We start from the raw sequence: 25,334 nt of genomic DNA on the forward strand, positions 1-25,334 counted from the left end.
TTACAAAGAAGCTCCAATAAAGTCACGTACTAGTTCAGCCACCCCGAGAGTATTGTTCCAAGCAGAAAACAAAAGGGAGGGACCGCCAATTCTCACATCCCCTTCTCTGTTAAACCAAACTCTACCACCATACTTTTGTTGGGAGCTGGCAATCAAGTGGTCCTTCTTATTGGCATATGGGGGATATCTTGATTTAAGAACCCAATCATTCCACAAATGCTGTTCGAGAACAGTCCTTTCATGAGTAAAAGCTCTGTATGAAAATTCCCCGTGATAAGCACCGTATCCAGAAGTTCCCACTCCACCAAACGGAGCGTTGTGCAAAGAAATATGCATTAAAACGTCATTTATAACCAATCCTCCAGATCTAACCAAAGTGGTAATAGTATTGATTTGAGAATTGTAATGTCTAGAGGTAGGTCCACTTGTAAAAATGTATTGGGCCAATGGAGTATCGTGATTAGCAATGATTTCACGACAGGCTTTTTCAAGATCAGTGTAAGTTAAAATTGGCAAAATAGGACCAAAAATTTCGTCTTTCATAGAAGAGTCTGCCCAGGTTACGTTGTCAATCACAGTGGGGCCAACATATCTGGAGCCACGGTCGAGTTTACCTCCAATTATCACATTGCCAGAAGTTGAGTTGAGTATATTTTCCATTTTCTCAAATGCACGGTCATGGATCAAATGTGTGAAGTTTCTCGTATTGTCAACATCTTGAAAGAACTCCTTCTCAATTACCTCTTGCAATGCCAGAACAAATTTATCGTGTTTTGACTTTGCCACGTATACATAATCGACACCAATGCATGTTTGTCCAGCATTTACAAACCTACCCCAAGCAATTCTTCGAGCAACAGTTGCCAAGTCCTTGTCAGAAACGTCATCCAAAACAAAAGCGGGAGACTTTCCTCCCAACTCCAAAATAACTGGTGTCAAGGTTTCTGCAGCTTTTTTCGCAATTATCGTACCTACCAAACCGCTACCGGTATAAATAATTTTATCAAACTTTTGTTCCAACAAGCGTGTTGTTTCAGGGATTGCCCCATTTACAACAAAAAATATCTCTGGATCCAATGCTTTTGACAACAACTCAGTAAATAACTTTGTAAAATGTGGAGTTAACTCAGAAGGTTTAAGCGCAACAGTGTTACCACCTGCTATAGCACCCACTATTGGTGAGATCGAGACAAAAAATGGATAATTAAAAGCAGCAATAACTAAAATTGTGCCCAAAGGAATTCTCTCAATGTAAACTGGATTCAAAGACAAATTTAATGGCAACTCGTCAACAGGCTGGGGTTTGCTCCATTTGTGAAGCTGCGACATGATAAATAATAACTCATTCAATCCTGTGGCAAATTCGTAATTTCTTGTTTCAGAAGGAAGACGGTGAAAGTCCTTCTGCAAAGCATCACACAATGCTTCCTGGTTGTCTTTCATTGTAAAGTATAAATTTCGCAATTGTTTCAATCTGAATTGTAAAGAGTGTGTTTTGCCACTGTGGAAAGCCTTAGTAATTCTTTCAACGCCAATAGGAATTTCCGACAACTCAGTGTATTGCAAGACCGAGCTATTGTTACTTTCAGTAGTCGAAGATGTGGACTTTGTCTCCAACAGAACATCGGACTTTTCCTTTGTCTTTGTTGAACCGTTTTGTTTCTGGCTCAGTGGAGATTCGGTTTTTGGGATCTTCTGATTAGGAACCTTAGTTGGTTCGGGATCGACGTTTGACTTGGACTTTGCTTCAACAGCTCCTGGGGTAACGGTGTTTTGTGCAGTGGCCTTATTTTCCAAAGCCTTAGCAGATTCAGTGGTAATGCTGTTTCTTTTCACTGAAACTTTGGTTGTTGGTACTTCATTTTCTAAGCGTGTTTCTACTTGTTGCAATGTGGGTGTTGCAATTTTTGAAGTCTTTGAATTTGAATTAGCCGAGGTATTAATAGCAGAAGCCTTGGACTTTTTGGTGGCTGATGATTTACTCATGGTTGTAGTTAACAAAGATGTAGACGTTCAATTGACTGGCAAATGAGAAAAGAAAAAACCTAAAAGAAAAAGAAAAATCAAAAAGGTCATTTTTTTTGAGTATTTATTTGCAAACATTGTTATTTGTTGAAAACTATAAATTGAAATGAATGTGAAATATGAACTGGATTTGGGTTCAGTAGCTTCTTTTGTTTTTTTTTTTTTTTTTTTTCCGTGTGGGGGAGTGGCGGTGGGGAATGGTTGTCGCGGATTTAATGTGCAAATCGTTATATTTTTTTTGCATCCTGTGAAAGTACACATGAATGAAGTGTAGTTTCGGATCCATGAACTCAAAAAAGCTGACAAAGGGGATAACCCGTATAATCAATTTGTTGGTATGTCTTTATGTGGTTACTGTCTCAGAAGTTTCAAACCATGAATGTGATTTTGGGTAGAATTTTGGGGAGTACAACATCACTTTAGGTGACCTACAATAAACGAAACGAGTGACATAACCGGTTAGTACAAAAGATTCAAAACTTATGATGATCTTGAAATTTCACAACCAAAACTCCAGCAACAACTTGGGCAGGTTAGAGTGGATCATATGAATAGCTTTAGATGTAGAAGCCTTTCTTTTTTCAGTGTGCAACAACCTGGGAAACGCGATACTAAGTTTGCTAGGAACAAGATAAAAAAAAAAAAAGATATCGAAAAACTCCAACCAAGTTAATACTAAGCAAGCTTGCACACAATGACATCTCATATCAGAGGGAACTTGACAGAAGAACAACTAAAAAGAATAGAAGCAAACCGAAAAAGAGCCTTGGAGCGCTTGCAGCAAAAGAAGAAGAAAGATGCAGGTGAACCTATATCTTCATCAACTCCGAAAAACACCACCACCAAAGAGACGGGTTCCTATGGTCCAACCAAAACATTGAGCCAAATTGTCAATTCAGATTCAGTACAGGTTCTGTCTAAATTTGTGGAAATTGAAACAGATGGCAGTGTGAAGAAACGACGCGTGTTAACGGAAGAACAGAAACAGAAGATCGAACAGAATAGACTAAGGGCAATAGAAATACAAAAGAATCTCAAGCAAAGAGAAAACTCCAAAGATGACAGTACCACAAGCTCCAAGCCAATAGATAATATCCGGTTGAACCAGAACCGTCCTGATTCAGAGTTTAGCTTTACAAAAAAGTTCCAGCCTCCTCCCATTCGCAAACAAGATTATATTGAATTCGATTTTGCCACCATGAAGGACACAAAGGGTGGATTTCTTGAAGACGAGAAAACAAATCCCCGAGGAGAAGACGAACAGACATTGCAAGATTGGAAAAACAAACAGAAAGAACTACAGAGAATTAAAGAGTTGCCACCCCCATTAGATTTGCAGAATATTCCCCGGTGCCGTGAATGTCAATCCATGGAAGTGGATGCAAATTTGATGACAAATTTCAACGTGCGGGCTTGCAGAAAGTGCATTAAGGCTTTTCCTGAGAAATACTCGTTGCTTACCAAGACCGAATGTAAAGAGGACTACTTGTTAACGGAACCAGAACTTCAAGATACAGCGTTACTTCCTCGAATTGAGAAGCCCAACCCTCATGGGTATAGCAGGATGCAGTTATTTGTTAGATTCCAGGTTGAAGAATTTGCATGGAAAAAATGGGGAGGTCCCGACGAACTTGACAAGGAATGGGAGAGACGTGAAGAGAACAAGATCAAACGTAAAGAAAAGAAATACCACGACCAGCTTCGTGAAATGAGAAAACGAACTAGGGCAGAGGAATACACACGAAAGTTGAGAGATGGCAAATCCCTAGGGGAAAGGCACGTGCACGATTGGTCGTCGCCGATAAATATTGACAAACATACTATCAAGCGAAGATGCATCGACTGTGGAATTGAGACAGAAGAAGTGGTGATATGAGATACTACCCCCATCATATAACTTTACAGTAGCCCAGATAGTAGTGCAGATTGCTCAAGAATTGTGTAGAAAAAAAAAAAAAGAAGATAGAAAGTTCTTTTTCGTTCTATAGAATTCCATCACAAAATAAAATTTTCCAGTGGTCTCCGTTGGTTGCCAATATATAAATTTACGTGAAAAATTCTTCACCAACTTTATCAACTATTTTTCTTTTACTCCCCTCCTGCCTTTTTTTTTTTTATTCTTTTTCTTAACCCAGATCCTAATCATTCAAACCAATAGTTCATTATGGCTGACGCAAAAGTTGAAACTCACGAATTCACTGCTGAGATCTCTCAGTTGATGTCTTTGATCATTAACACAGTCTATTCAAACAAGGAAATTTTCTTGAGAGAATTGATCTCCAATGCTTCTGATGCCTTGGACAAAATCAGATACCAAGCTTTGTCTGATCCATCCCAATTGGAATCTGAACCAGAATTGTTTATCAGAATCATCCCCCAAAAGGACCAAAAAGTTTTGGAAATTAGAGATTCTGGTATTGGTATGACCAAAGCCGATTTGGTCAACAATTTGGGTACCATTGCTAAATCTGGTACCAAATCCTTTATGGAAGCTTTAAGTGCTGGTGCTGACGTTTCTATGATTGGTCAATTTGGTGTCGGTTTCTACTCCTTGTTCTTGGTTGCTGATCACGTCCAAGTTATCTCCAAACACAATGATGACGAACAGTACGTCTGGGAATCTAATGCCGGTGGTAAATTCACTGTTACTTTGGATGAAACCAACGAAAGATTGGGACGTGGTACTATGTTGAGATTGTTCTTGAAGGAAGATCAATTGGAATATTTGGAAGAAAAAAGAATCAAAGAAGTTGTCAAGAAACACTCTGAATTCGTTGCTTATCCAATCCAATTAGTTGTTACCAAGGAAGTTGAAAAGGAAATTCCAGAAGATGAAACTTTAGCTGAAGATGAAGATAAAGCCACTGAAGAAGACGACAAGAAACCAAAATTGGAGGAAGTCAAAGATGAAGAAGACGAAAAGAAGGAAAAGAAGACCAAAACCATTAAAGAGGAGGTTACCGAAACTGAAGAATTGAACAAGACCAAGCCTTTATGGACCAGAAACCCATCTGATATCACTCAAGATGAATACAATGCATTCTACAAGTCTATTTCCAACGACTGGGAAGACCCATTGGCTGTCAAACACTTTTCTGTTGAAGGTCAATTGGAATTCAGAGCTATCTTGTTTGTTCCAAAGAGAGCTCCTTTCGATGCCTTTGAATCCAAGAAGAAGAAGAACAACATCAAGTTGTACGTCCGTAGAGTTTTCATTACCGATGATGCCGAAGAGTTGATTCCAGAATGGTTAAGTTTCATCAAGGGGGTTGTCGATTCCGAAGATTTGCCATTGAACTTGTCCAGAGAAATGTTGCAACAAAACAAGATTTTGAAAGTCATCAGAAAGAACATTGTTAAGAAGATGATTGAAACCTTCAACGAAATTTCCGAAGACCAAGAACAATTCAACCAATTCTACACTGCCTTCTCCAAGAACATCAAATTGGGTATTCACGAAGATGCTCAAAACAGACAGTCTTTGGCTAAATTGTTGAGATTCTACTCTACCAAATCTTCCGAAGAAATGACTTCCTTGTCTGACTACGTTACCAGAATGCCAGAACACCAAAAGAACATCTACTACATCACTGGTGAATCTATCAAGGCCGTTGAAAAATCACCATTCTTGGATGCTTTGAAAGCCAAAAACTTTGAAGTCTTGTTCATGGTGGATCCAATTGATGAATATGCCATGACTCAATTGAAGGAATTTGAAGACAAGAAATTAGTTGATATTACTAAAGACTTTGACTTGGAAGAAAGTGATGAAGAAAAAGCTGCTAGAGAAAAGGAAATCAAGGAATATGAGCCATTGACCAAAGCCTTGAAAGATATTCTTGGTGATCAAGTTGAAAAAGTTGTTGTCTCTTACAAACTTGTTGATGCTCCAGCTGCCATTAGAACCGGTCAATTTGGTTGGTCTGCCAATATGGAAAGAATTATGAAGGCTCAAGCTTTGAGAGACACCACCATGTCTTCTTACATGTCTTCTAAAAAGACCTTTGAAATTTCTCCATCTTCCCCAATTATCAAGGAATTGAAGAAGAAAGTTGAAACCGATGGAGCTGAGGACAAGACCGTTAAGGACTTGACCACCTTGTTGTTTGATACTGCATTGTTGACTTCTGGTTTCACCTTGGATGAACCATCCAACTTTGCACACAGAATTAACAGATTGATTGCCTTGGGATTGAATATTGACGATGATTCAGAAGAAACTGCTGTTGAACCTGAAGCTACCACCACTGCTTCAACTGATGAACCAGCTGGTGAATCTGCCATGGAAGAAGTTGATTAAATGCCAAGGGCTATAATTTTCTAGTTAAGTAAGTTTTGTAATATCGTGTATCTAGAGAGTAATAACATAATATAGGTATTAAGAAAAACAGTTTTGTAAAGATTGCTAAGTGAATCGGAAAATGATAAAACCAAGACAGACCAAAAACCGAATTATACGAAAACAATATCACTCAACGTGAATGCAACCACGTCAAAAGGAAATAGAAAAAGAAAATAAGGTGACATAGCTTGTGTAAGGTGTATTAATTAGTTAAATTCTGTTTTTTTTTTTTTTTTTTTTTTTTTTTTTTTTCTAGAAAGAGATAAGGTACATTAACTCGACATTTATTATTGAAAAAGAAAAATGTGTGGGGTGGTTAGTTGAGAGATGCAGAATATTGCTGTAACTTTGATTGACACATTAATAGTAACGCCATTTACCTCAGCAATCTAGCATTAGCAATGTAGATTGATGTAGTGGTTGGTGGTAGTAAGGTATTGATCTGGTTGATTAATGTTTCAACTCAACGAAGATAATAAAAGAAAAAGAATATTCTTCTTATTATATTTCGCCATTTCGATAATAATAGAAACCAAATTAGTTTCAGGGCGGGTCGAAGATATTATGATGATCATCATCATAAGTTAGAGTTAGAAAAATTATAATCACCATGAAGTTTTAAAAAAATAAAACAACCCACCAACTCAATAAATAAGTCATGTCATAGCTAATCACTACAGTACATATTACTACATGCTTATATATATGTTTTGCAGTACCAATCTACCGACCAGCTAGCCACACTACCAAAAATTGTGTGTAGTTTGTCTCTATATTGTTGTTATCCTCGACCGTATATGGATAGGTATACGATGAGAGGAACTCATTAGTACTGATATCCAACAAACACATTTGAACTGAAACTAAAATGATCATCGTGATGTTGTTTTAGTATAGTTATAGATTAACTAAATTAAAGTATTAGATGATTCATCATAACTAAGCAAACAACGTACTCATAGATACAGACATGTATTTTTAGTGATTGTCGATTAGCTAAGTTGACTGTGAATAGGGATAAGGTTAAAGTTTATTTTTATCATTCCTGATATGTGTTGATAACTGACTAAACTCAATCTGAACTTTTTTGAGGAGTAACCCACAACAACAACAACAACCAGCCAAATAACAATCTTTTTCTTTAAAAAGGTTATCATATACGATTCAATAGAACTTTATGGTGGTTTTTATAATATTAACCACTTAAAACCTGACAGAAAGAAGCATTGACGACAATTTAATAATGATGATGTATTTTCCTGTCAGTTTGAGTTTATGTGTAATATTAATTATCCAAAACAAGCCGTTCATCAATACAAGTAATGAATAGTAATCAAGATATGACTAGGTTTTAACTTTAAAAGGAAACACCATCAATAATAATTTAACAAAGTTTTGAAACCAAAGCATCACTTTGTTTCTTTGTTTCCATGTAGGCGCAGTTGTCAATATTCACAATGAAGTTTAATCTTGAATATTATTCGTAGCGTTGCTGTTGTTAATGACACCTAACGGAACTCATTTAATTTAGCAACTCAGTTATGCGGTGATCATTCATGGCCATACCACCTATCTATAATGCACATGATATTTCTTCAGTATTGAAGACAGCCAAGACGAAATAGTTTAAACTTCGATGCATATACGCTAAGGACAAGGAGAAAAGAATAGAGCGTGAAGCAAAGAAGAAGAAATGGAAGACGGGTTTCAAATTCCAAGCAAGTATATCTTAGCAAAGTATAAATCTAAGCCGAGTGAATAAATCATTATACATTATCATTATTGTAGTACCAATACAATAAAAAGCTTCTTTCTCCAAATTACCCCACCCCTGCCCCTCTAGAATCCATACCTATCTATGGTTATCAAACCACTATATAGATAAGATTTACACTCAGACACATGTTTCCTAACCATTCTTGTTAAGAAAATTTACTTTATTAGCCTATGAACAAAGACAGGTTATGATAGGAAACAGAATTTCTCTTTTTATCCTTGGTACGGTTAACCTTTTAGGTGTAGTAAGTAGGTTTTACTTTAACTTTAGTGGCATTTACGATTGACTGCAAATAAATAAACAGGACTTTTATAACCAGACACTTAAAATGAACATCACGTCCCCCCCCCCCCTATGAATGAGCAAATTTGTAAATGCCTAATTTGGTTGGTCTAAACAAATCTGTTGTGGCTTAGATTAGGTTGATAACCAGCTAAGTTGGGCTGATCAAAAACTTTCTTCACTACCATTGCACGTTTGTTGAATAGATGTAAATGGATGGGTAGTTTGAGGCAAAACCAATTTGTTATTCTAGAGTTTTGATTGGAGGGAATATTTGCCATTATTATCTTTTACTGTGTTGAATGAATAATACGAACCAAATCAAAAAAGTATAAGTATATAATTATCATAACCTGCAGATGAAATACTCAAGAATTATAATTATCACAATTTGCAGCAACAAGAGTAAATAATAAAACCAGTAGAAACTATACAAATTTCAAATTATAATATAGCGAAACTAACTACCAGCACAACTATCACATTTTATTATCAAATCGTCAGAGCTCTTCTAGTTAAAGATACAGTGCTTTCAAATACATTTATAATAAAAAGAGCCCAAGTAGGAAGATTATATAAGTAGATGGGTATGTGTTTGGGACGAGTGGGTTCGTTGTTGACGTATCTGTCATATCAAGTAACTGTGATATAATATCTGTCTAAGTTTGTGCTTACTCTGATGGTTATCTATCCATCTATAGACAATTTCTGGGCGTTAATTACACATTATCATTCATATTATTATAACTTTTTCTGATTATTCAGAAGCCCAGCGGCTTACAACTGACCTAACGTACCCAGCCTTCCTACCCACCCATCCAATCCAATTGACTTTTACATATACTTACTGTCTTCTTGATGTGTATATTTCATTTGGGGAAGGAATATAATTAATCATACTATGTTTTTCATTTCCTTGCGTTCGTCTGACACCAGAAATATGACATCCATGGTACACATCTAATTTGAAGCAGTTTTATTTTCCAATTGTAATTACAATTATCATGTAATCGTATAGAAAGTTAACAGATTGCCAAGTAAGGATGTAAAAAATAATACATACCATATTTCTAGCAGCCATCAAACCAAGAAATTCGAATAGTAAACAAAAGGGGATTTTTTTTTTTCTCTCATTAAATCAAAGTATCTTGTTTTGACTGATTGAATTGTGACTAATGAACGGTTACTAGTAAATAATAATATACATGTAAATAAAATAATACTTTAACCATACAGCTTGATGTGGTTTTTATTATCTCATAGTTCTTTTTGTTGGGAATAAAAATAATGCTAGATCATTTGAATGAATGTGCAGACGGTATGTATGTATGTGAAGATAATGATTGTTGATTGGTCTAATATTATCAATTGCTTGTATTTAATGTATTGGATGTCTGTAATAGAATTTCACAACCAATAAAAAAAAGAGAATTCTTCACAGTTGGTTTGATTCTTGTTGCTGAGAGAACAAAATGAAACGAATTTCTCACTTCATATTTTTCTTTTTTTGGGGGGCTTTGACAACTTTATGTCTGAGAAATAATTGTCAATATTATAAATCTCTCTTGTTTTTGTGATCAGACATTAAAATATTTTTCTAGTGTTCTATTTTTTTTTTGAATTGTTATGTATGTTGGGTGTTTTAGCCAGGGCGTGTTGTTACTATTTATGGTTTTCATTTCCGCTTTTTGTCTTTTTGGTAGAAATATTCCGCATCAAAATATAAATCCTTAACCCATTTGTCGTCCATCTCATCTCTTCTTTCATACACATAACATCACTATAATTGGGATGGTGGCCAAATACAGAATTATAGATAAGACCTCATTAGTACAGAAGCAATTATTCTGTAAAACTTTTACATGCACTGCTTAAAATTCTTGTTAGTGTAGAGTATTTGACAGGCAGACACAAAGAATGAACTAAAATAACTTGACTAAAAACAAATGGGATTGTTCAATACGATCTTATTGAATTACGAACAACAAATAAATTCACTAAAAAGATGAATCGAATAAAATACAACTGTGCTTCCTCCTTACCTGTTCCCTGTTTTGTTCAAAAGAATGACCATTACCAAACCAAACAGAAGGTATTGTCGTTTAGCAGTTGTGAATATTTAGCTTTGTTATTGTGAAATCCTTGGCTGTAATGAACCTTGACATTTCACATTGTGCTAGTTAATCTCACCTAATATGTATCCAAATTAAGCAATTCAATCCTTGCTGGTGCTAGACTAGACTAAACTCAAGCCGCAAGATCCAAAAACCATAAAAAATACATCTAGACTTTTAAACATTCCAAACCGACGGGGTTTTTTTTTTTTTTTTGGTTTTCTAAACTTTTAGTTTTCACCTTTATCGAAAAATTTGCACTATAGATATGTACCTAGAGTTATAACTGTCCTTTTGTTTGGATAGAGAGACTGGTTATGAAGAGATGATGGATGTCTAGTACTTACTATTATATGCACAATATATGGTGTAACCCAATCGTACACATGCATATGACACGATATGAGTATGCAGACAGCAGAATTACGCTAGACGCTTTAATAAATCTGGCAATCTATTTTGAAGTCATTGAATTACCTATGCATTCATTCGTTGATTGTTATTGTTTATGTACAATTGCTATTGTTGCAATTGCTAGTAAACGCAACAAGTTAACAAAATGGCGATACTACTGGATGGGAACAATAAACAAGAACTGCAACTGAATAATCGATGAGTGTGGAGTATGAAGTAAATGTGGAGTACATTCTCATATATCTAGCATTGACTGATATCTCAAAACAATAGTTATTATTACCTCAAAGGAGTTTTTCAAATAGGTTCTTTTACACGAAGTTGATTGATGGGGAGCATCACCTCCATGTTAGTCCTTTGCATTGGGTGATTAGTCTATTGCAGCTAAGCATTTCTCTTCCACTAAAGATTATATGTTCAGTTAACATTTACGGTGATCCTTCTTGAGCAAAACTGAACCAGAATAAGAACAATTGAATGGGTTATTCTTTCCTTTTGTTTCGTTAGACTTGGATTTCAGCTCAGAATTAAGAGGTGAGGTGATCTAAATGTAAACAGTTGCTAAAATTAAAAATCTACCACCAACAAAAAAGATGAAGAAGACAATACTGTTTCATATCTTTACGAGAAAACAAAGGCTCAAGCATTAGCCAAGAAATGAGAATCAATTAATCCAACTAAGCATTGTTTCCATAATAAAAAAAAGCAACAGAGTATAAGAATCACTACTCGGTTGTATTGTTATATTTCCATGTCTATGGTTAATTGATTGATTGCCATAAACGTTGTTTGTCTGTTTGAAAAAAACAAAAAAACAAGAAAAAAAAAAAAATACTTAGAAACCAAGAAAAAAAAAAAGATAGCTTAAATAAGATATCGCTCTTAACCATTGCAATGAGAAGTACACTCTATAGTATTGTTTGTTTCAACCAATTTGCGTCAATCCAACAGCCTTTATCATTGCCTACTGGAAGTGTGTGTGTGTGTGGGGGGGGGGGGGTAAATAAGGAGGTTTGCTTTGTTTGAGTTTATTTTAAGCTTTAAGATTAAGGTCCTTGGGTTGATTGATTGAGTACAGTTGCGACAATGAACAATCAACCCAGATTCTAATCCAGGCTCAACTGGTTAGTTTGCTAATTAAGTGAAAAAAACAAACTATAGATGGTTTGTGCATTCTGTGGGCAGTTCAAAATCGGAACGGATATATCGAATAGTAACGGATATAGATGGAACAAAGACAGAATAATTGTTTCACCAACAATTGAATGAAATACGAACTTTAAGAGCAAAAAGCCGAAAATAGCGATACACTGATAGTACAAAAGAAAGAAAAAAACTGAATGAGAGATTTGACATATTTTGATTTAATTTCTATTGTTGAAATAAAAAAAAACAGATGTAGCTATTGAAAAAATCCCAACAATAAAAACAAACAATAGTAATAAGAGATATCTCCGTATGTAATAGCAACTCAAAAAAAATAAGTAGGTAGTTGTTTTTTAGTCATCAAACAACAACAACAAAAACAACAACAACAACAATTAAATGTATCACCACCTAAACAATCTATTCTAACAACAATCCGTAATAGACACTTTTTTAGGAATCATAATAATGATTACCAAGTGCTGGAATGGGCTCATAACCACGTCATGAAACAATTCTTGATTGCTCGTAATTGATGATGTTTCATATATCATGTCATGCTAACATCGCAGTGCAGCGGTGCATCGTATCATCTATGTAGGACCTAATTAGTGACTACCATTACTATTACTTTTAAATTCCCACAATTGTCTTGTTGTTTTACGATGCTTGGACCACACCAACAACATTGATTAGTATCACATATATGCCCGAGGTTTCATGAAGAAACGGGAGAAAGAACAGGGTGGTATCCTGTTACAGTTTTCTCCAACAAGTGAAATATGTAATCAGCATCAGGTCTAATTCTTTTTTTCTTTTTTCCCCCCCCCCCCCCTTTCTTTCTTTCCTCCAAAACTTTTTAGTGCATTAATTTCTTTGTTCAACTAAAATGCAACGACTAAAAATTGAAATTTAAAAACTCAATTTTCAATCATAGTCTAAACAGCAAACGTAAGAAAATCATGGAATTATAAAAAAAAAAGGAAAGAAAGAAAAAAAAAAACAACCTATTCTGCGCCGGCGACTATCCGCCTATCATTTCCTATTTCAGGAAGTCAAGTGAAGTCAAGAGTCACAGAAACGACTGACACTTTGATAGATAGACTGAGTGAGTTGACACATGTCTAATTTAGTATAGATTTACGAGATTTCTTTCTTTCTTTGTTTGTTTGTTTTTTTTTTTTTTTTCTATTGACGTCCCCCAACTAACAAAACTGAACTGACTAATTGCTCCTTCCCACCCCCCAATAGATATAGACCACAATATGGTTTTAAGTAAATCTGAAGATTTCAAATCGATATGACACAGAAATATACACATTCTTACATAATCATAGCTTACAATCCAAATTTGATAAAAAAAAAATTGCTTTCAAATTTTTAGGCTTTGTAAGTTGAACGTTCTTTTCAACCACCTTTCTGAAAAGGGTTAGTTCTATCAGAACAGGCGGATATATGTCAATATCACTTGATCAATTTTTCTTGCTTAAAATTTACCTCTTGTACACCTTGCTGTTTTTTTTTTTTTTTTCCACATTCAAAGAATAAAATGACAATGACAGTCCTCAAGTTCAAAATATGTAATGGGGGGTAGGGCCAGTTTCTTGATGTTTAGTTGTGAGCAAAGATTAAATTAAAAATCTCTTGCGTTTAATAGTCGATCTTTTTAGTATTTGTTGGGCATTATCGTAGTGGGGACTTTGGTTGGCGTGATGTCATGTGTCAAAAAAAAAAAAAAAATTTGACAACTAGGGCTTTGTTCATCCTAGTGAATGGAGGTTCTCGTCTTAATGAATAGAGGATCATCATCATCATCCAACTTTTCCCGCCTCCAACACAATTCAGGTGGAATTAAGGAAGGAATTATCGGGAAGGGTTTCCGCCAAGACAACGGAGCTAACTCACACAAATCGAGACAGATAAGTCCGAAACATAGACAGTGGAACTAGTACTCAATTTTTTATTCTCATATGCCAACACTTGGTTAATACTTTTCTCTACAGTAATGTAACTTTCCTGAAAACATATTCAATAATTCATGTATTACTAATTATGAATGACAAAAAAAAAAAATAAGAACCAACCTATACAAGACATAAACTTATAATTAAATAATTAAATAAAAAACAACCAAAAGAAAATGAATTAAAGTAAATATAAACCGAATTAAATTAAAAAAAAAAAAAAAAAACTATACCCATCATCATCATCATCTTTAATAACCAACTTTTCTCCTCAAAAGTTCAAACGTTGTTGTTGTTTCAATAACTTGATCTTTCTTCGACGAGCATTAATAAACCAATTACTCAATTGTTGTTGATTCAACCCAGTACTAATCATCAATTGATTTTTTTCAAATGAACTAGGATATGGATGATTCAAATGGTCATTCAACCATCGTAATAAAATATATGTGATTTCTTTAGGTAAATTGTTTCTTGTCTTTCGATTATTATTAACTCCACCGTTTGTAGTATTAGTAGAACCATTTCGTACACCAGAAGAATGTTTCATAAAATCATTTGATGGTGTACCAGTAGCAGTAGAATCATTAGTACGATTTTGCGAATCATAAGGCGACGATAATGGTGATGATATAGATGATGAAGATGATGTCGAGTTGAAACCAGAATTGTTAGTATTGTGGTTATGGTTTATCACTGGTGGTTGTGGAGTACGATTTCTGAAATACGAATCTCCTCCCACACCTACGTATTGTTGTTGTTGTTGGTGGTGATACTGTGGTTGCCCTGGCTGTTGTTGTTGTTGTTGTTGTTGCTGAACTGGAGGATACGAGTTATTCCGGTACATCATTGGTTGTTGGTGTGGTTGGTGTGGAGGGAATGTGCTGTCAGAATGCGGTATACGTGGTGATGGTAAAGTGCTACTACTTGTGTAGGAATGTTGTTGATGTTCACTATTTGACGATTGGTAATAATCGTAATATTTGTAATTAGAAGTGGTGTTGATTGAGTTGCTAGTGGCTAGTGGTAAAGGAGGTAATTGAGTTTGATTTTGTCTGTATGAAGACACCGATTGTGACTGTTGTTGCTGTTGTTGTGGAGGTGGTGGTAGGTAATGTTGGGCCTGTTGTAAAATATCTGATATTGGTGGTAAATTGACTCGTTGAGTCAGAACATTACTTGTAGCAGCTGTTTTAGGATAATAATTGAAGTTAGTGTGGTGAGGAGGAAGTAAAGAAGCATTACCAGAGTTAGTGCTACCAGTGGAAGTGAGGCCAACAGACAGTAATCGTGTCACTGATGGTGGTGCTGGTGGTGCTTGATTAATTAATTGATCTAATTTCATGATTGATATAAATATATGTGTGGTACAGAGGAGGTAGAATAATTGGAGATTGGAATTATAGGAAAGAAAAATAAAGGATTTTATTTTTTGCAAAAAAAATGAAATAATACCTGGATCCGAAATGAAGAAGTTAAGGGAAATTGTATTGATTATTTATAGTAAAAATGGATTTATATGTGTGTGTCAGAGAGATATGGGTATGAGAATATACGAATGGAGTTTCTTATAGAAAGGGTATACCTACTATTATTATGTGTGTGTCTATATATTAATTGAATTAATTGGATGTTAAAAATATTTTTAACCACTAAAAGTCAAAAAAGAAAAAAAAGAAAGATAAATATAACACAAAACTGGGAACTATTATTATTATTATTATTATTGTTACTATTCAATCAAGAAAAATAATATTATTATAATTTTATAATGACTATTGGGTTCTTTTTTTGTGCATGCATATTGTCTTATATTGGTATTGTCTAGGAAAAGAAAGTAAAAAAAAAAAAAAGAAACTTCTTATTGAATTATTATTTTAACTCTTTTTTCTTGGGACTCATTTTCCTTCTTCTTCCTCTTAATCAACTTTGTGTAGTTTATATAACATCACTGTTGGTGTCTGATTTGATGTATACTGTGTTATGTAAAAATCTGTGTCTGTTAGAGGGAGCATTCTGTATGGGACTTATTATTTTTTGTTCTCTTACTTGTCACCTGACATTGTTTCAGTTTCTTGTGCTTCGGGGGGGAGGGGCCTGCTCATCTTTTGCTTTTTTTTTTTTTTCCTCTACACACACAATTCTTTCCTAATAATCAAATACTTCTTACACTTTTATGGTTTTTAAACAACAAGTACTTTTGATTAAATCTTGTCAAGTTTAAATCTGAACTACACACCACCACCACCAAACTTTATAAATTCTAACAATGAAAGGCGTCTATCGTAAACATTAAAAGATTAAAATTTCCCCAAATCTCATCAAATCTCGAATTAGAATCCCATTGATTTACAATGTTTGAAAGATTAACTTTAAATACAAAGCAAGTGCTTATTATTTTTACTAACTACGGTTTTTTCTAAAGATACTATTAACCTCTACACAGTGTGATGATTTAATTAACAACAACAACAACAATCCCATTCACCTACCACCACCGGTCTTGTTTTCCTCTTTCTCTTGGCTTTTTGTCTCGTGTCTGAATTCAAATCAAATCAAACTTGTCATTGTTGCTCCAGTTTGTAACTTTGTCACTCTTACATTAAAATCTCTCTCGCTATTGTTTCATGATCTATCTCATCCAATAACTATGGTTCCCGTTAGGTGGCCCATACACACAAACACAAACACACGAAGTCTAGTTCTAGCTTTCGATATTGCTATTGTTGGTGTATGTGTGTGCGTTTTGTCTCAACGTCCATTCATCAACACATGCATGATTTGTCATCTATCGCTTTTATTACTAATGGCTGACTGAACCAGCATTCAGCTTATCTGAGCATTGTCATATTCACACAGTACTATCCACACACACACACACACACACGGCTAGGTTTTTTAAATTCAAACAATTCCTATCTTCTTGGTGTTGTTCTTTCTCTTTGGTTAAGCAAATAATTGATATAAATCAAGTGGCACTAATTTAGAGGGTTTTTATTATTGTAGGTGGTTATATAATAGACGATTTCTTTTTTTTGGTGCGACATACGACCCTGGTCAGTCCCAGTTCCAGGAAGCCCAGACTTACCATTCTTTTCTTTTCTTTTTTGCTTACCTCGTAGTAGCCGTTGGTGGTTTTCTATTATCTATCATTACTACGACTGATACGTTTATTTTAATTTTTGTAGTTTTCCTTTTTTTTTTTCTTGTCTCACGTAAGTTAACGTAATGATGAACAACAGCAACCACTGTTATCATCAAACCTAATAATTTTCTTGGACAAAAAGGGGAAGGAAGGAAAGTGGTGGGGTGGAACAGAGATTCACATACTCAGTGTTTGATTAAATTTCTTGTAAATTAACATCCGAGTTTTTTTTTTTTTTTTTGGTTCTTTTTAACTTTCTTTTTCTAAAAAATAATAAAAGTAAGGGATAGGAATTCTAATCGATCATATCATAAGTTTCATCAACAACAACTACAATAACCTGTGTGTCAATGCTAAATGACACATTTACTATTATTATCACCGTTGTTGTTGTAGTAGAGTAAGAAATTTCCTACTTGGTAGAAATTCACAAAATATGTACAGGTGTCTCAAAAAAAAAAAGTTCGTAAATTCAACATCGACTCAACCTACCTACCCACCCACCCAATCACCACCACCACCACCACCACCGCTACCGCTCAACAGAGAAAAAAAAAAAAACAGTTGCATTAAGTCAGTAGAATGTATGTATGCATGAAACATTCTTCTATTGCTATGTAAGAATGCTTATCTTTGTGATCAGTGACTAAACTAAACACACCAGTCACTCTTGTTTTTGGCATTGTTCTTGATGGCGGTGTTCAATATCCGTTTTTTTTTTTTAGTTGACAAATAGTTCTATTGGTATAGACAAAGAAACGAGAGAGATGTCACGGGAATGATTTCTATATTTTTTCGTATTAGAGATTAAGAGTATTTCGTTATTGTAGAAGATATGGTGATAGGTGTCATACACAAAATTTCTTGGGTAACGATTATTGTTATCATGCAGACATCAATATGTAGATGCATTTACACATCTGTACATACATACACAAAAAAATACAAAAAAAATACAAAGAACTTAAATTCCAATAAAAGGGTTAGTCAGTCAGTCAGTCAGGCAGGCAGGCAGTCAGGCAGGCAGTTGGTTGGTTAGTGGGCGGATGGAGTTGAAACAAAAAAAAAAAAACAATTGGAATTGGAAATTCGTTTCTAGTTTTGCCTTTCGTATTATCCACACAAAAATTATATGGTGAAACAAGTTCCTTCTTATTTTTGATGACCTGACACAAAAATCAATGTGACATGACACAAGGAAATAACATTAATCAAACAGATAAACTGAATTGACATAACAAAAACGGCGGATATAATTTTTTTTTTTTTTTTTTTTTTTCCTTAACGAACGGAGCAACGAGCAAGGGGCACAGCCCAGCCCAGCCCAGCCCGCCTCCACTCGTCATCTCGATAATTCCTTCCCTTTTTCATTAAACCCTCAAGGAGACAAGAATTTTTTTTTTTTTTTTTCCAATGGCTCATATCTGGGTTATATATTATTCTATAACTCAATTATAATGTGTATTAAACTAATACTCTACCATCATATTCAAATAGCCTTTTATTCTTTTCAAAAAAGAAAAAATGAACTACAAGGAAACAATAAGATTGATTGAAAAGAATAATACCGTCTTTTCGTTTCTTTAACAATGCACCAACACATTTGTCCTGGTCGTGTATGTGTGTCTCAGACAAAATAATAATAACTACATGCGAGAGTAAAAAAACAAATTTGCACCCAACCCACCCACCTACTCACACCCATGCAAACTCACTTGATGATTGATAAATTATTATTTTCTTTCAGTTCTCTTCTATGGTTATTGGTCAATTTTGAAAGATAAAGAGTTTCTTTGTTGCGCTTGCTTGCTTTTTATTTTTTTCTCTTGCTGGTGTGGCAGGTTGCATATTCTAATAACACATAAACTATAAATAGTACCTGAAAATTATCGGCTACAATTTACTTAATCATAAATTCTCGGTTATCATTTGGGCATGATATGTACGTGTTTCTTTGGTGCCTGTTTGAAGAGTCTATTTTATTATGCCTCGTTTATAAAATTCCAGTCTTCATTATTATATATCACACGTCTTGTCCAGGGCAGTTCACTTGCATATATAACTTCAACATCACCCCCTGTAGCATACGTTTGACTATGTGTCAGTGAGTGGCGTGTGTGTCAGGGTGTGTCAGTTATTACTTGTTTTGTGTACTGTGTGGTATTATCAATGTATATGGGGACAGGACGTAAGTGTATTGGTTGTATGTGGTTGACTGGACAAACCCAAAGTGTGTGTATGTCAAAGTGTTCATAAGTTAATCACAAAAGTTGTTAGCCTAACTTTTACAACACCATTACGAGCTACTTGGTATGTTTCCAAGAAAAACTGTAGTTATCACTGATATGTGGCAGTTAGTTATTTATTTCTGAAATTCCTTGATTTCTAGTTTTCAATATTATTTTGTACGAAAGAAAAAATCAGACTTGTGCATGGTATCGTATGGAATTATCATGTATGGATCAATACGTCATCCATAAGACACTCGTTTCAACAAAACAAAAAGACAACTACCTCACGCAAGAGTGAATGAATGCCTAGGTCTGTGTGTCAAAACATTATGTGTATTTGCGACTTGTCGCCAAGAGTTGACCCTAAACCCTTGAAGCTTGAATAAGACGTGGCATTTCTGTTGATGACGATAATGTGTGAATTCTACAAAAGAACTACACAAATTGAACTTTATTTCCTATCAAAACTCTAGTTATTCATAATACATACGAAAAAAAAAAAAAAAAAAAACCTCCTGCCTATCTCTCTTGGGTGTCTATAACCTCTCGTTCAATAACTTTTCGAAATTCAATTTATCATACTTGACATACTTTGATTTATTTTTCGTGAAATCAGAATTACCATACTTGTCATATAACTTAAAATAAGTATTCAAAATCAATTTCTTGATTTCGTTACTCAAATATTTCTTCAATATTGCATCACCAAAATTGTACTTTTGATAGTTAAATAATGCTTCCTCAAATGATTCATTAAAGTTCTTAAATAAATCCTTCACTTGATCTTTTTCTTTATTTGATAAATTGGTGACAGTCCCACCACCAGTTCCTATGGTGTTACTCTGTTGCAGTTGTGACTGTTGGTGCTGAGCCAGTTGAGTAGCAATTGTTGTCATGTCTCGAATAATAATATAGGAAGCATGACTCCAATCATCAAGGAATAATTTCAAAAATCGATTCTTCAATCGTAATATTCTTTCCTCTCCTAAACTTCCCAAGCTTTGATACAAGTATTGTGATCGATTAACTATTGATTCTAACATAAACAAATTCTTGATCAAGATAAACCCTTGGGTTGACTTCTTGTTTAAACTTAACGACGATGTTCCTGATGTTGCATTTGTTGAGGTTGAGGTTGACGAAGACAGGGGCAATGAATCACCGCCACTAGTATTCTTCTTTAATCCAATCTCAATATTTATCATTATGGCATCAATGACATCTGAATAGAATGACGATAATAAGTATTCTTGCATTACTTCATCGTCTTCTCCATCGCCAGTACCATTACCTTGTGGTTGAGAGTTTGGAATCACCGAGGAGAAAACATTAACAAATCTCATTGGTGGTTGTGACACTAGCCATTGTCCAATAGAGTAATTCTTAATCAATTGTAATAATGCCAACTTGAATTCACTCAATCGACGTAATTTACTCATTAATTCGACAATCACTTCTTGAGTATTAATTTCATTGAATTTGCCCAAGTTATGGAATCTATTATCGATTGATTGAATAAATTCTTTAAAAATTATAGAATTTGTCTCCAAATATTGTTCAAATGTGGTTAAGAAATTGGATTGTTCTAATGTTTTATTCAACCCAATTTGTTTCAATTTAACTTTGAAATCAATCAAATTATTCAATACTTCCAATATCAATATTACATTGTCAACAATATCTTGAGGGGTCCTAAAGTAGGCTTGATTGTATTTGTTGATAATATCATTATATCTCAGGATTGATTCGTCAGCAATAGGTCCAATCAAATGAGTGGATAATTGACATTCGTTCAAGATTATCAATTCTTGTTCAATTTCTCCACTCAAGACATCGGTATATTTAGTGATTCCGTTGCTTCCTTTTTCGTAAGGGATATTGGCATTGGCTTTCACAGCTGGCTTTGTCGATGCTTCCATTGGTTTCAATTTATCAGTCAATCGTTTCGATCTTGCCCGCACATACAACTTAGTGACATACTCCTCATTGCCACCACCACCACCCTTGCTAGTGGATTTGGTCCGAGGGTTGGAAAAGTATTGGAAAATCAATTTAATCTCATCACGTTTATCGATAATGGCACGAGGATCTTTTTCATTAATTAGGTCTTGATAATATTTTTGCACTTTAGTTTCTGAACGATCAATCAAGTTTTCAAAATTATATAAAATTCCTTTAAATTGTTTGAATTTGGATTGGGTCTTAATTTGTGACAATAAATTTTTCAGTTGATTTAAGTTTATTAAATACAGTTTTATCCCTCCTGCAGTGGTTTCAATTGAATTATTTAATAAATTCTCTAAATCATTGATCTTGCTGGCATTTTCACTGACTTCTTGTAATAATTTCAATCCATTCTCAACTTCATGTTTATTAGTTGTCAACCGATTCACTTGTTTCAACACAGGATTAATTGTTGAGGATGCCGTTTGGGACTTGGTTGAAATCTTATGCAATGATTTACCAATTGATTCAAATAATTCTTTTGATCGAATCAAGTTTTGATTCAAAACAGCAACATCAGCTTCATCAACATCCAAATTATACGACATGACTGGTGGGATACACTTTCACTATTGAGATAATTTGATAAATTCAAAATAAACAATACACAAATCAAATTCAGCAAATTTATCTATAAATATATATATATATATATATATACTTGTGTTGTGTTGATCGTTAGTGGTTATGTTGTCGTTTGTTAATTTGTTACAAATGATTGTGCGTGTATTTTTTTTTTTTTTTTTGTATTGTGATTTTTCTCCCCGTGTATGGTTTAATAATGTTTTTGCACTTACATACATACTTCTTCATACCGTGTGGCACATATAAACAAACACTTTTGCGTTGTTTATTTTTCATTTTCAATTTGACGATAACTGTGACTGTCTCTCTCACTATTAACATTGAGGATTCATAAACAACCAATCACGTTATCCCTGCTCGCATAATCCACAAACAATAAAATTAGTAAGGCACCACCATGACGATTCATTGTTCTTATCTAAAAATTGTAAAAAAAATTAAACGTTTTATTATTCCAATACTTTCTCTCGTCATGATATTATGCAAGTCACACTTTCTTCTTTAAACCCTGTCCTTGTTCTTTGGATCACAACTGTGTGAAATCGAATCAAACAGTATATGTTAACATTCTGATCTATATGGTAGCATCAATAGTACAGTTTTTAGTCGAGAACTTTTGGTCTGGTTCAAACAAAGTGCACGACCATTCTCTGTGGATCCGTGAAAAAAAAAAAGAAACATCTACTTGACTCATCGATTTCGGTTAAAAGACTAAAACATTATCAGTTATACTTCCGTCTTTCACACCACCAATTTGGAATTTCTTTACAGGATGAAAGATTCACAATCGGATATAAATGAGCTTTGTAAGAAGTTGAATGAAGCAACAAAACTAAAACGGAATGGGAAGTCAATCAAACTCACCAATTTTGTTAGCGACACCCAAATCAAATTAGATTCTTGGAAATTTTTAGAATGGGATTATGGCAAACATTCAGTTCAACTTCCAATTCAAGCTCGTGGATTATTTACATTAAATAATGACACCATTGCTGTTAGAGGATACGATAAATTTTTCAATATAGAAGAAAAACCATTCACAAAAGAAACTGATTTGAAATCCTTTACTAAAGGACCTTACGAAGTCACTTTAAAAGAGAATGGATGCATTATATTTATAAGTGGTTTGAGTACAGGAGATATTGTTGTTTGTTCCAAGCATTCTACGGGAGACAGAATTGATGATAATGATAGTGACAAGCAAACAACGGCGACGGGGACGGCGACAGTGACAGCGCCCACCAGAAATCATGCCAAGCAAGGGGAATTTGAATTATTGCAGCAATTTGGTGGCGATCAACAAAAAGTTAAACAATTGGCACATTATTTATATGAAAACAATCTAACAGTTGTTGCTGAGTTATGTGATGATGAATTTGAGGAACATGTATTGCCTTACCCTAAAGATAAGTCAGGATTGTACGTCCATGGATTGAACTATAATACCATAGCATTCAAGACTTTGCCAATGGAACAGGTTTTGCAATTTGCCAAAGAATGGGGGTTCAAATATGTTTCATATTTGACATATGATGATGTTGACGAATTGTTTAAGTTCTTACACAAGTGTAGTGAGACTGGGACGTATAATGGTCGAGAAATTGAAGGTTTTGTGATAAGATGTCACCGTCAATTGAAAAATAACAATGACGATGATGGAGGTTGTTTTTTCTTCAAGTACAAATTTGAACAACCATATTTGTTATATCGTCAATTTAGAGAAGTGACTAGACAATATATAGATGGTACACCCATCAACTCAATCAAAATCAAAAAAAATAAACCCATCACCAAAAAATATTTACAATTTGTTGAAAAATTGTTTGATGAACAACCAGAAATTGCCGAAAACTTTGAAAATGGATTTGATATCATTAAAGTACGTCAATTATTTTTACAGTCGTTGAACGAAACTAATGGTATGAATTTGTTGAGTATTGATAATGAATTAAATGACAAGTTGAAGAATCTAGCATTATCAAATGGTAAGGGGTGTTTGAGTGCCACTACAAAATATATATTTGTTCCCATTGCTACTATTGGTTGTGGGAAAACTACTGTCTTCAACACACTAAACAACCTTTTCCCAGAGTGGACTCATATTCAAAATGATAACATATCAAAAAAGGCAAAATTGAAAATCTGTGATTTGACTTTAATGGCATTGGAAGATGATGATCAAAATGTGGTTTTGTTTGATAGAAACAATTCGGCCTCTCGTGAACGTAACCAGATCTTCACCACTATTCATCAAAAGAGAGACGAGCATTTGGATGACGCGGTAGATTTGAAATATATTGCTATCAATTTCATTCCTGATGATTTGTCTGAAGAAGAGCTTTGGGATATTACTTATAATAGGGTTGTACAAAGAGGAGATAATCACCAATCGATTAAATCACAACTGGATGAGAAATTGGTGGAAAGTGTAATGAAAGGGTTCATTCAAAGATATCAGCCAATTAATACTTCAAGATCCCCTGACGATCAGTTTGATCATGTCATCCATTTAAAATTATCCAAAGATGGGAAGTCGTCTTTGGAGAATGTTAGAATTATAATTGATGACTTGGTGCAAAACTTCCCCGATTTAATCAAAGAAAAACCAACTGATGAATTAATCAATGAGTGCTTTCAAAAAGCTCTAGATTATAAACCAACGTTTATTAAAAACATGACTACTAATATTATGAAAAAAGACCCGACATATTATGGTATTGCTATGCATTATTCTTCAATTCTAGAGAATTTGGAAATCATTTCCCACAATGAACATTTTCAGAATATAAAACCACACATTCAAACAGAGTTTCATATAACATTGGGTCATATAGCAAGCACTAAGCAGGAGAAAATTAATCGAGTCAAGTGGAAGAAACTTGTCAAGATTTTAGGCAAAGGTGACCCCAATAAACCCAAGTCTGCCTTGAAGTTTTTCGCTGACGTTAAATTACTTCAAGTAGTAATTAACACTGATAAATTGGCATGTATTAAAGTTGAAATCTTGAAAATTTACGATACTAATGACGTACTACAAACTGAAATTGAACCAATTAATAAACAACTTCATATCACTATTGGTTGTATTCCCCCAGTTACTGCTGTTGAGTCCAATAAGACATTGGAAGAATTATATGATAATCCAGATGAACAACAACTCAAACCTGATGGAACTTATCAATGTGGTGATGACACTTTACAAGTAATTAATTTTGACAACCAAGATTTGAAGTTATTCAGCCAACAATTGTTTGTTGCCTATCAGTGATTGTTGTCTAGTATAGCTTAATAGAGAGATAAATAAA

The 25,334-nt window shown here is 34.3% G+C and overlaps 6 protein-coding genes across 6 annotated transcripts; 3 read left to right on the forward strand and 3 right to left on the reverse strand. All coding sequences in view use genetic code 12, as the record gives it.

Annotated features, from left to right (window-relative positions):
- On the reverse strand, window positions 1–1,986 carry CD36_71830 (aldehyde dehydrogenase, putative; the record flags this gene model as incomplete). The annotated part of the gene is made up of 1 exon (XM_002421356.1): window positions 1–1,986. One exon carries the CDS (start codon window positions 1,984–1,986, stop codon window positions 1–3), a length of 1,986 nt encoding a protein of 661 aa, XP_002421401.1.
- A 733-nt stretch (window positions 1,987–2,719) lies between these two features.
- Window positions 2,720–3,901, forward strand: CD36_71840 (DNA repair protein, putative; the record flags this gene model as incomplete). The annotated part of the gene is made up of 1 exon (XM_002421357.1): window positions 2,720–3,901. One exon carries the CDS (start codon window positions 2,720–2,722, stop codon window positions 3,899–3,901), a length of 1,182 nt encoding a protein of 393 aa, XP_002421402.1.
- Window positions 3,902–4,189: 288 nt separating this feature from the next.
- On the forward strand, window positions 4,190–6,325 carry CD36_71850 (ATP-dependent molecular chaperone, HSP90 family, putative; the record flags this gene model as incomplete). Its single annotated transcript, XM_002421358.1, has 1 exon — window positions 4,190–6,325. The coding sequence occupies one exon, from the start codon at window positions 4,190–4,192 to the stop codon at window positions 6,323–6,325; it is 2,136 nt and encodes a 711-aa protein (XP_002421403.1).
- An 8,010-nt stretch (window positions 6,326–14,335) lies between these two features.
- Window positions 14,336–15,409, reverse strand: CD36_71860 (homeobox-containing transcription factor, putative; the record flags this gene model as incomplete). Its single annotated transcript, XM_002421359.1, has 1 exon — window positions 14,336–15,409. One exon carries the CDS (start codon window positions 15,407–15,409, stop codon window positions 14,336–14,338), a length of 1,074 nt encoding a protein of 357 aa, XP_002421404.1.
- A 4,567-nt stretch (window positions 15,410–19,976) lies between these two features.
- On the reverse strand, window positions 19,977–21,992 carry CD36_71870 (exocyst complex subunit, putative; the record flags this gene model as incomplete). The annotated part of the gene is made up of 1 exon (XM_002421360.1): window positions 19,977–21,992. One exon carries the CDS (start codon window positions 21,990–21,992, stop codon window positions 19,977–19,979), a length of 2,016 nt encoding a protein of 671 aa, XP_002421405.1.
- Window positions 21,993–22,801: 809 nt separating this feature from the next.
- On the forward strand, window positions 22,802–25,297 carry CD36_71880 (tRNA ligase, putative; the record flags this gene model as incomplete). The annotated part of the gene is made up of 1 exon (XM_002421361.1): window positions 22,802–25,297. One exon carries the CDS (start codon window positions 22,802–22,804, stop codon window positions 25,295–25,297), a length of 2,496 nt encoding a protein of 831 aa, XP_002421406.1.
- Window positions 25,298–25,334: the final 37 nt, after the last annotated feature.

Source organism: Candida dubliniensis, chromosome 7 (genome assembly GCF_000026945.1).
Source record: "Candida dubliniensis CD36 chromosome 7, complete sequence".
Classification (NCBI taxonomy): domain Eukaryota; kingdom Fungi; phylum Ascomycota; class Pichiomycetes; order Serinales; family Debaryomycetaceae; genus Candida; species Candida dubliniensis.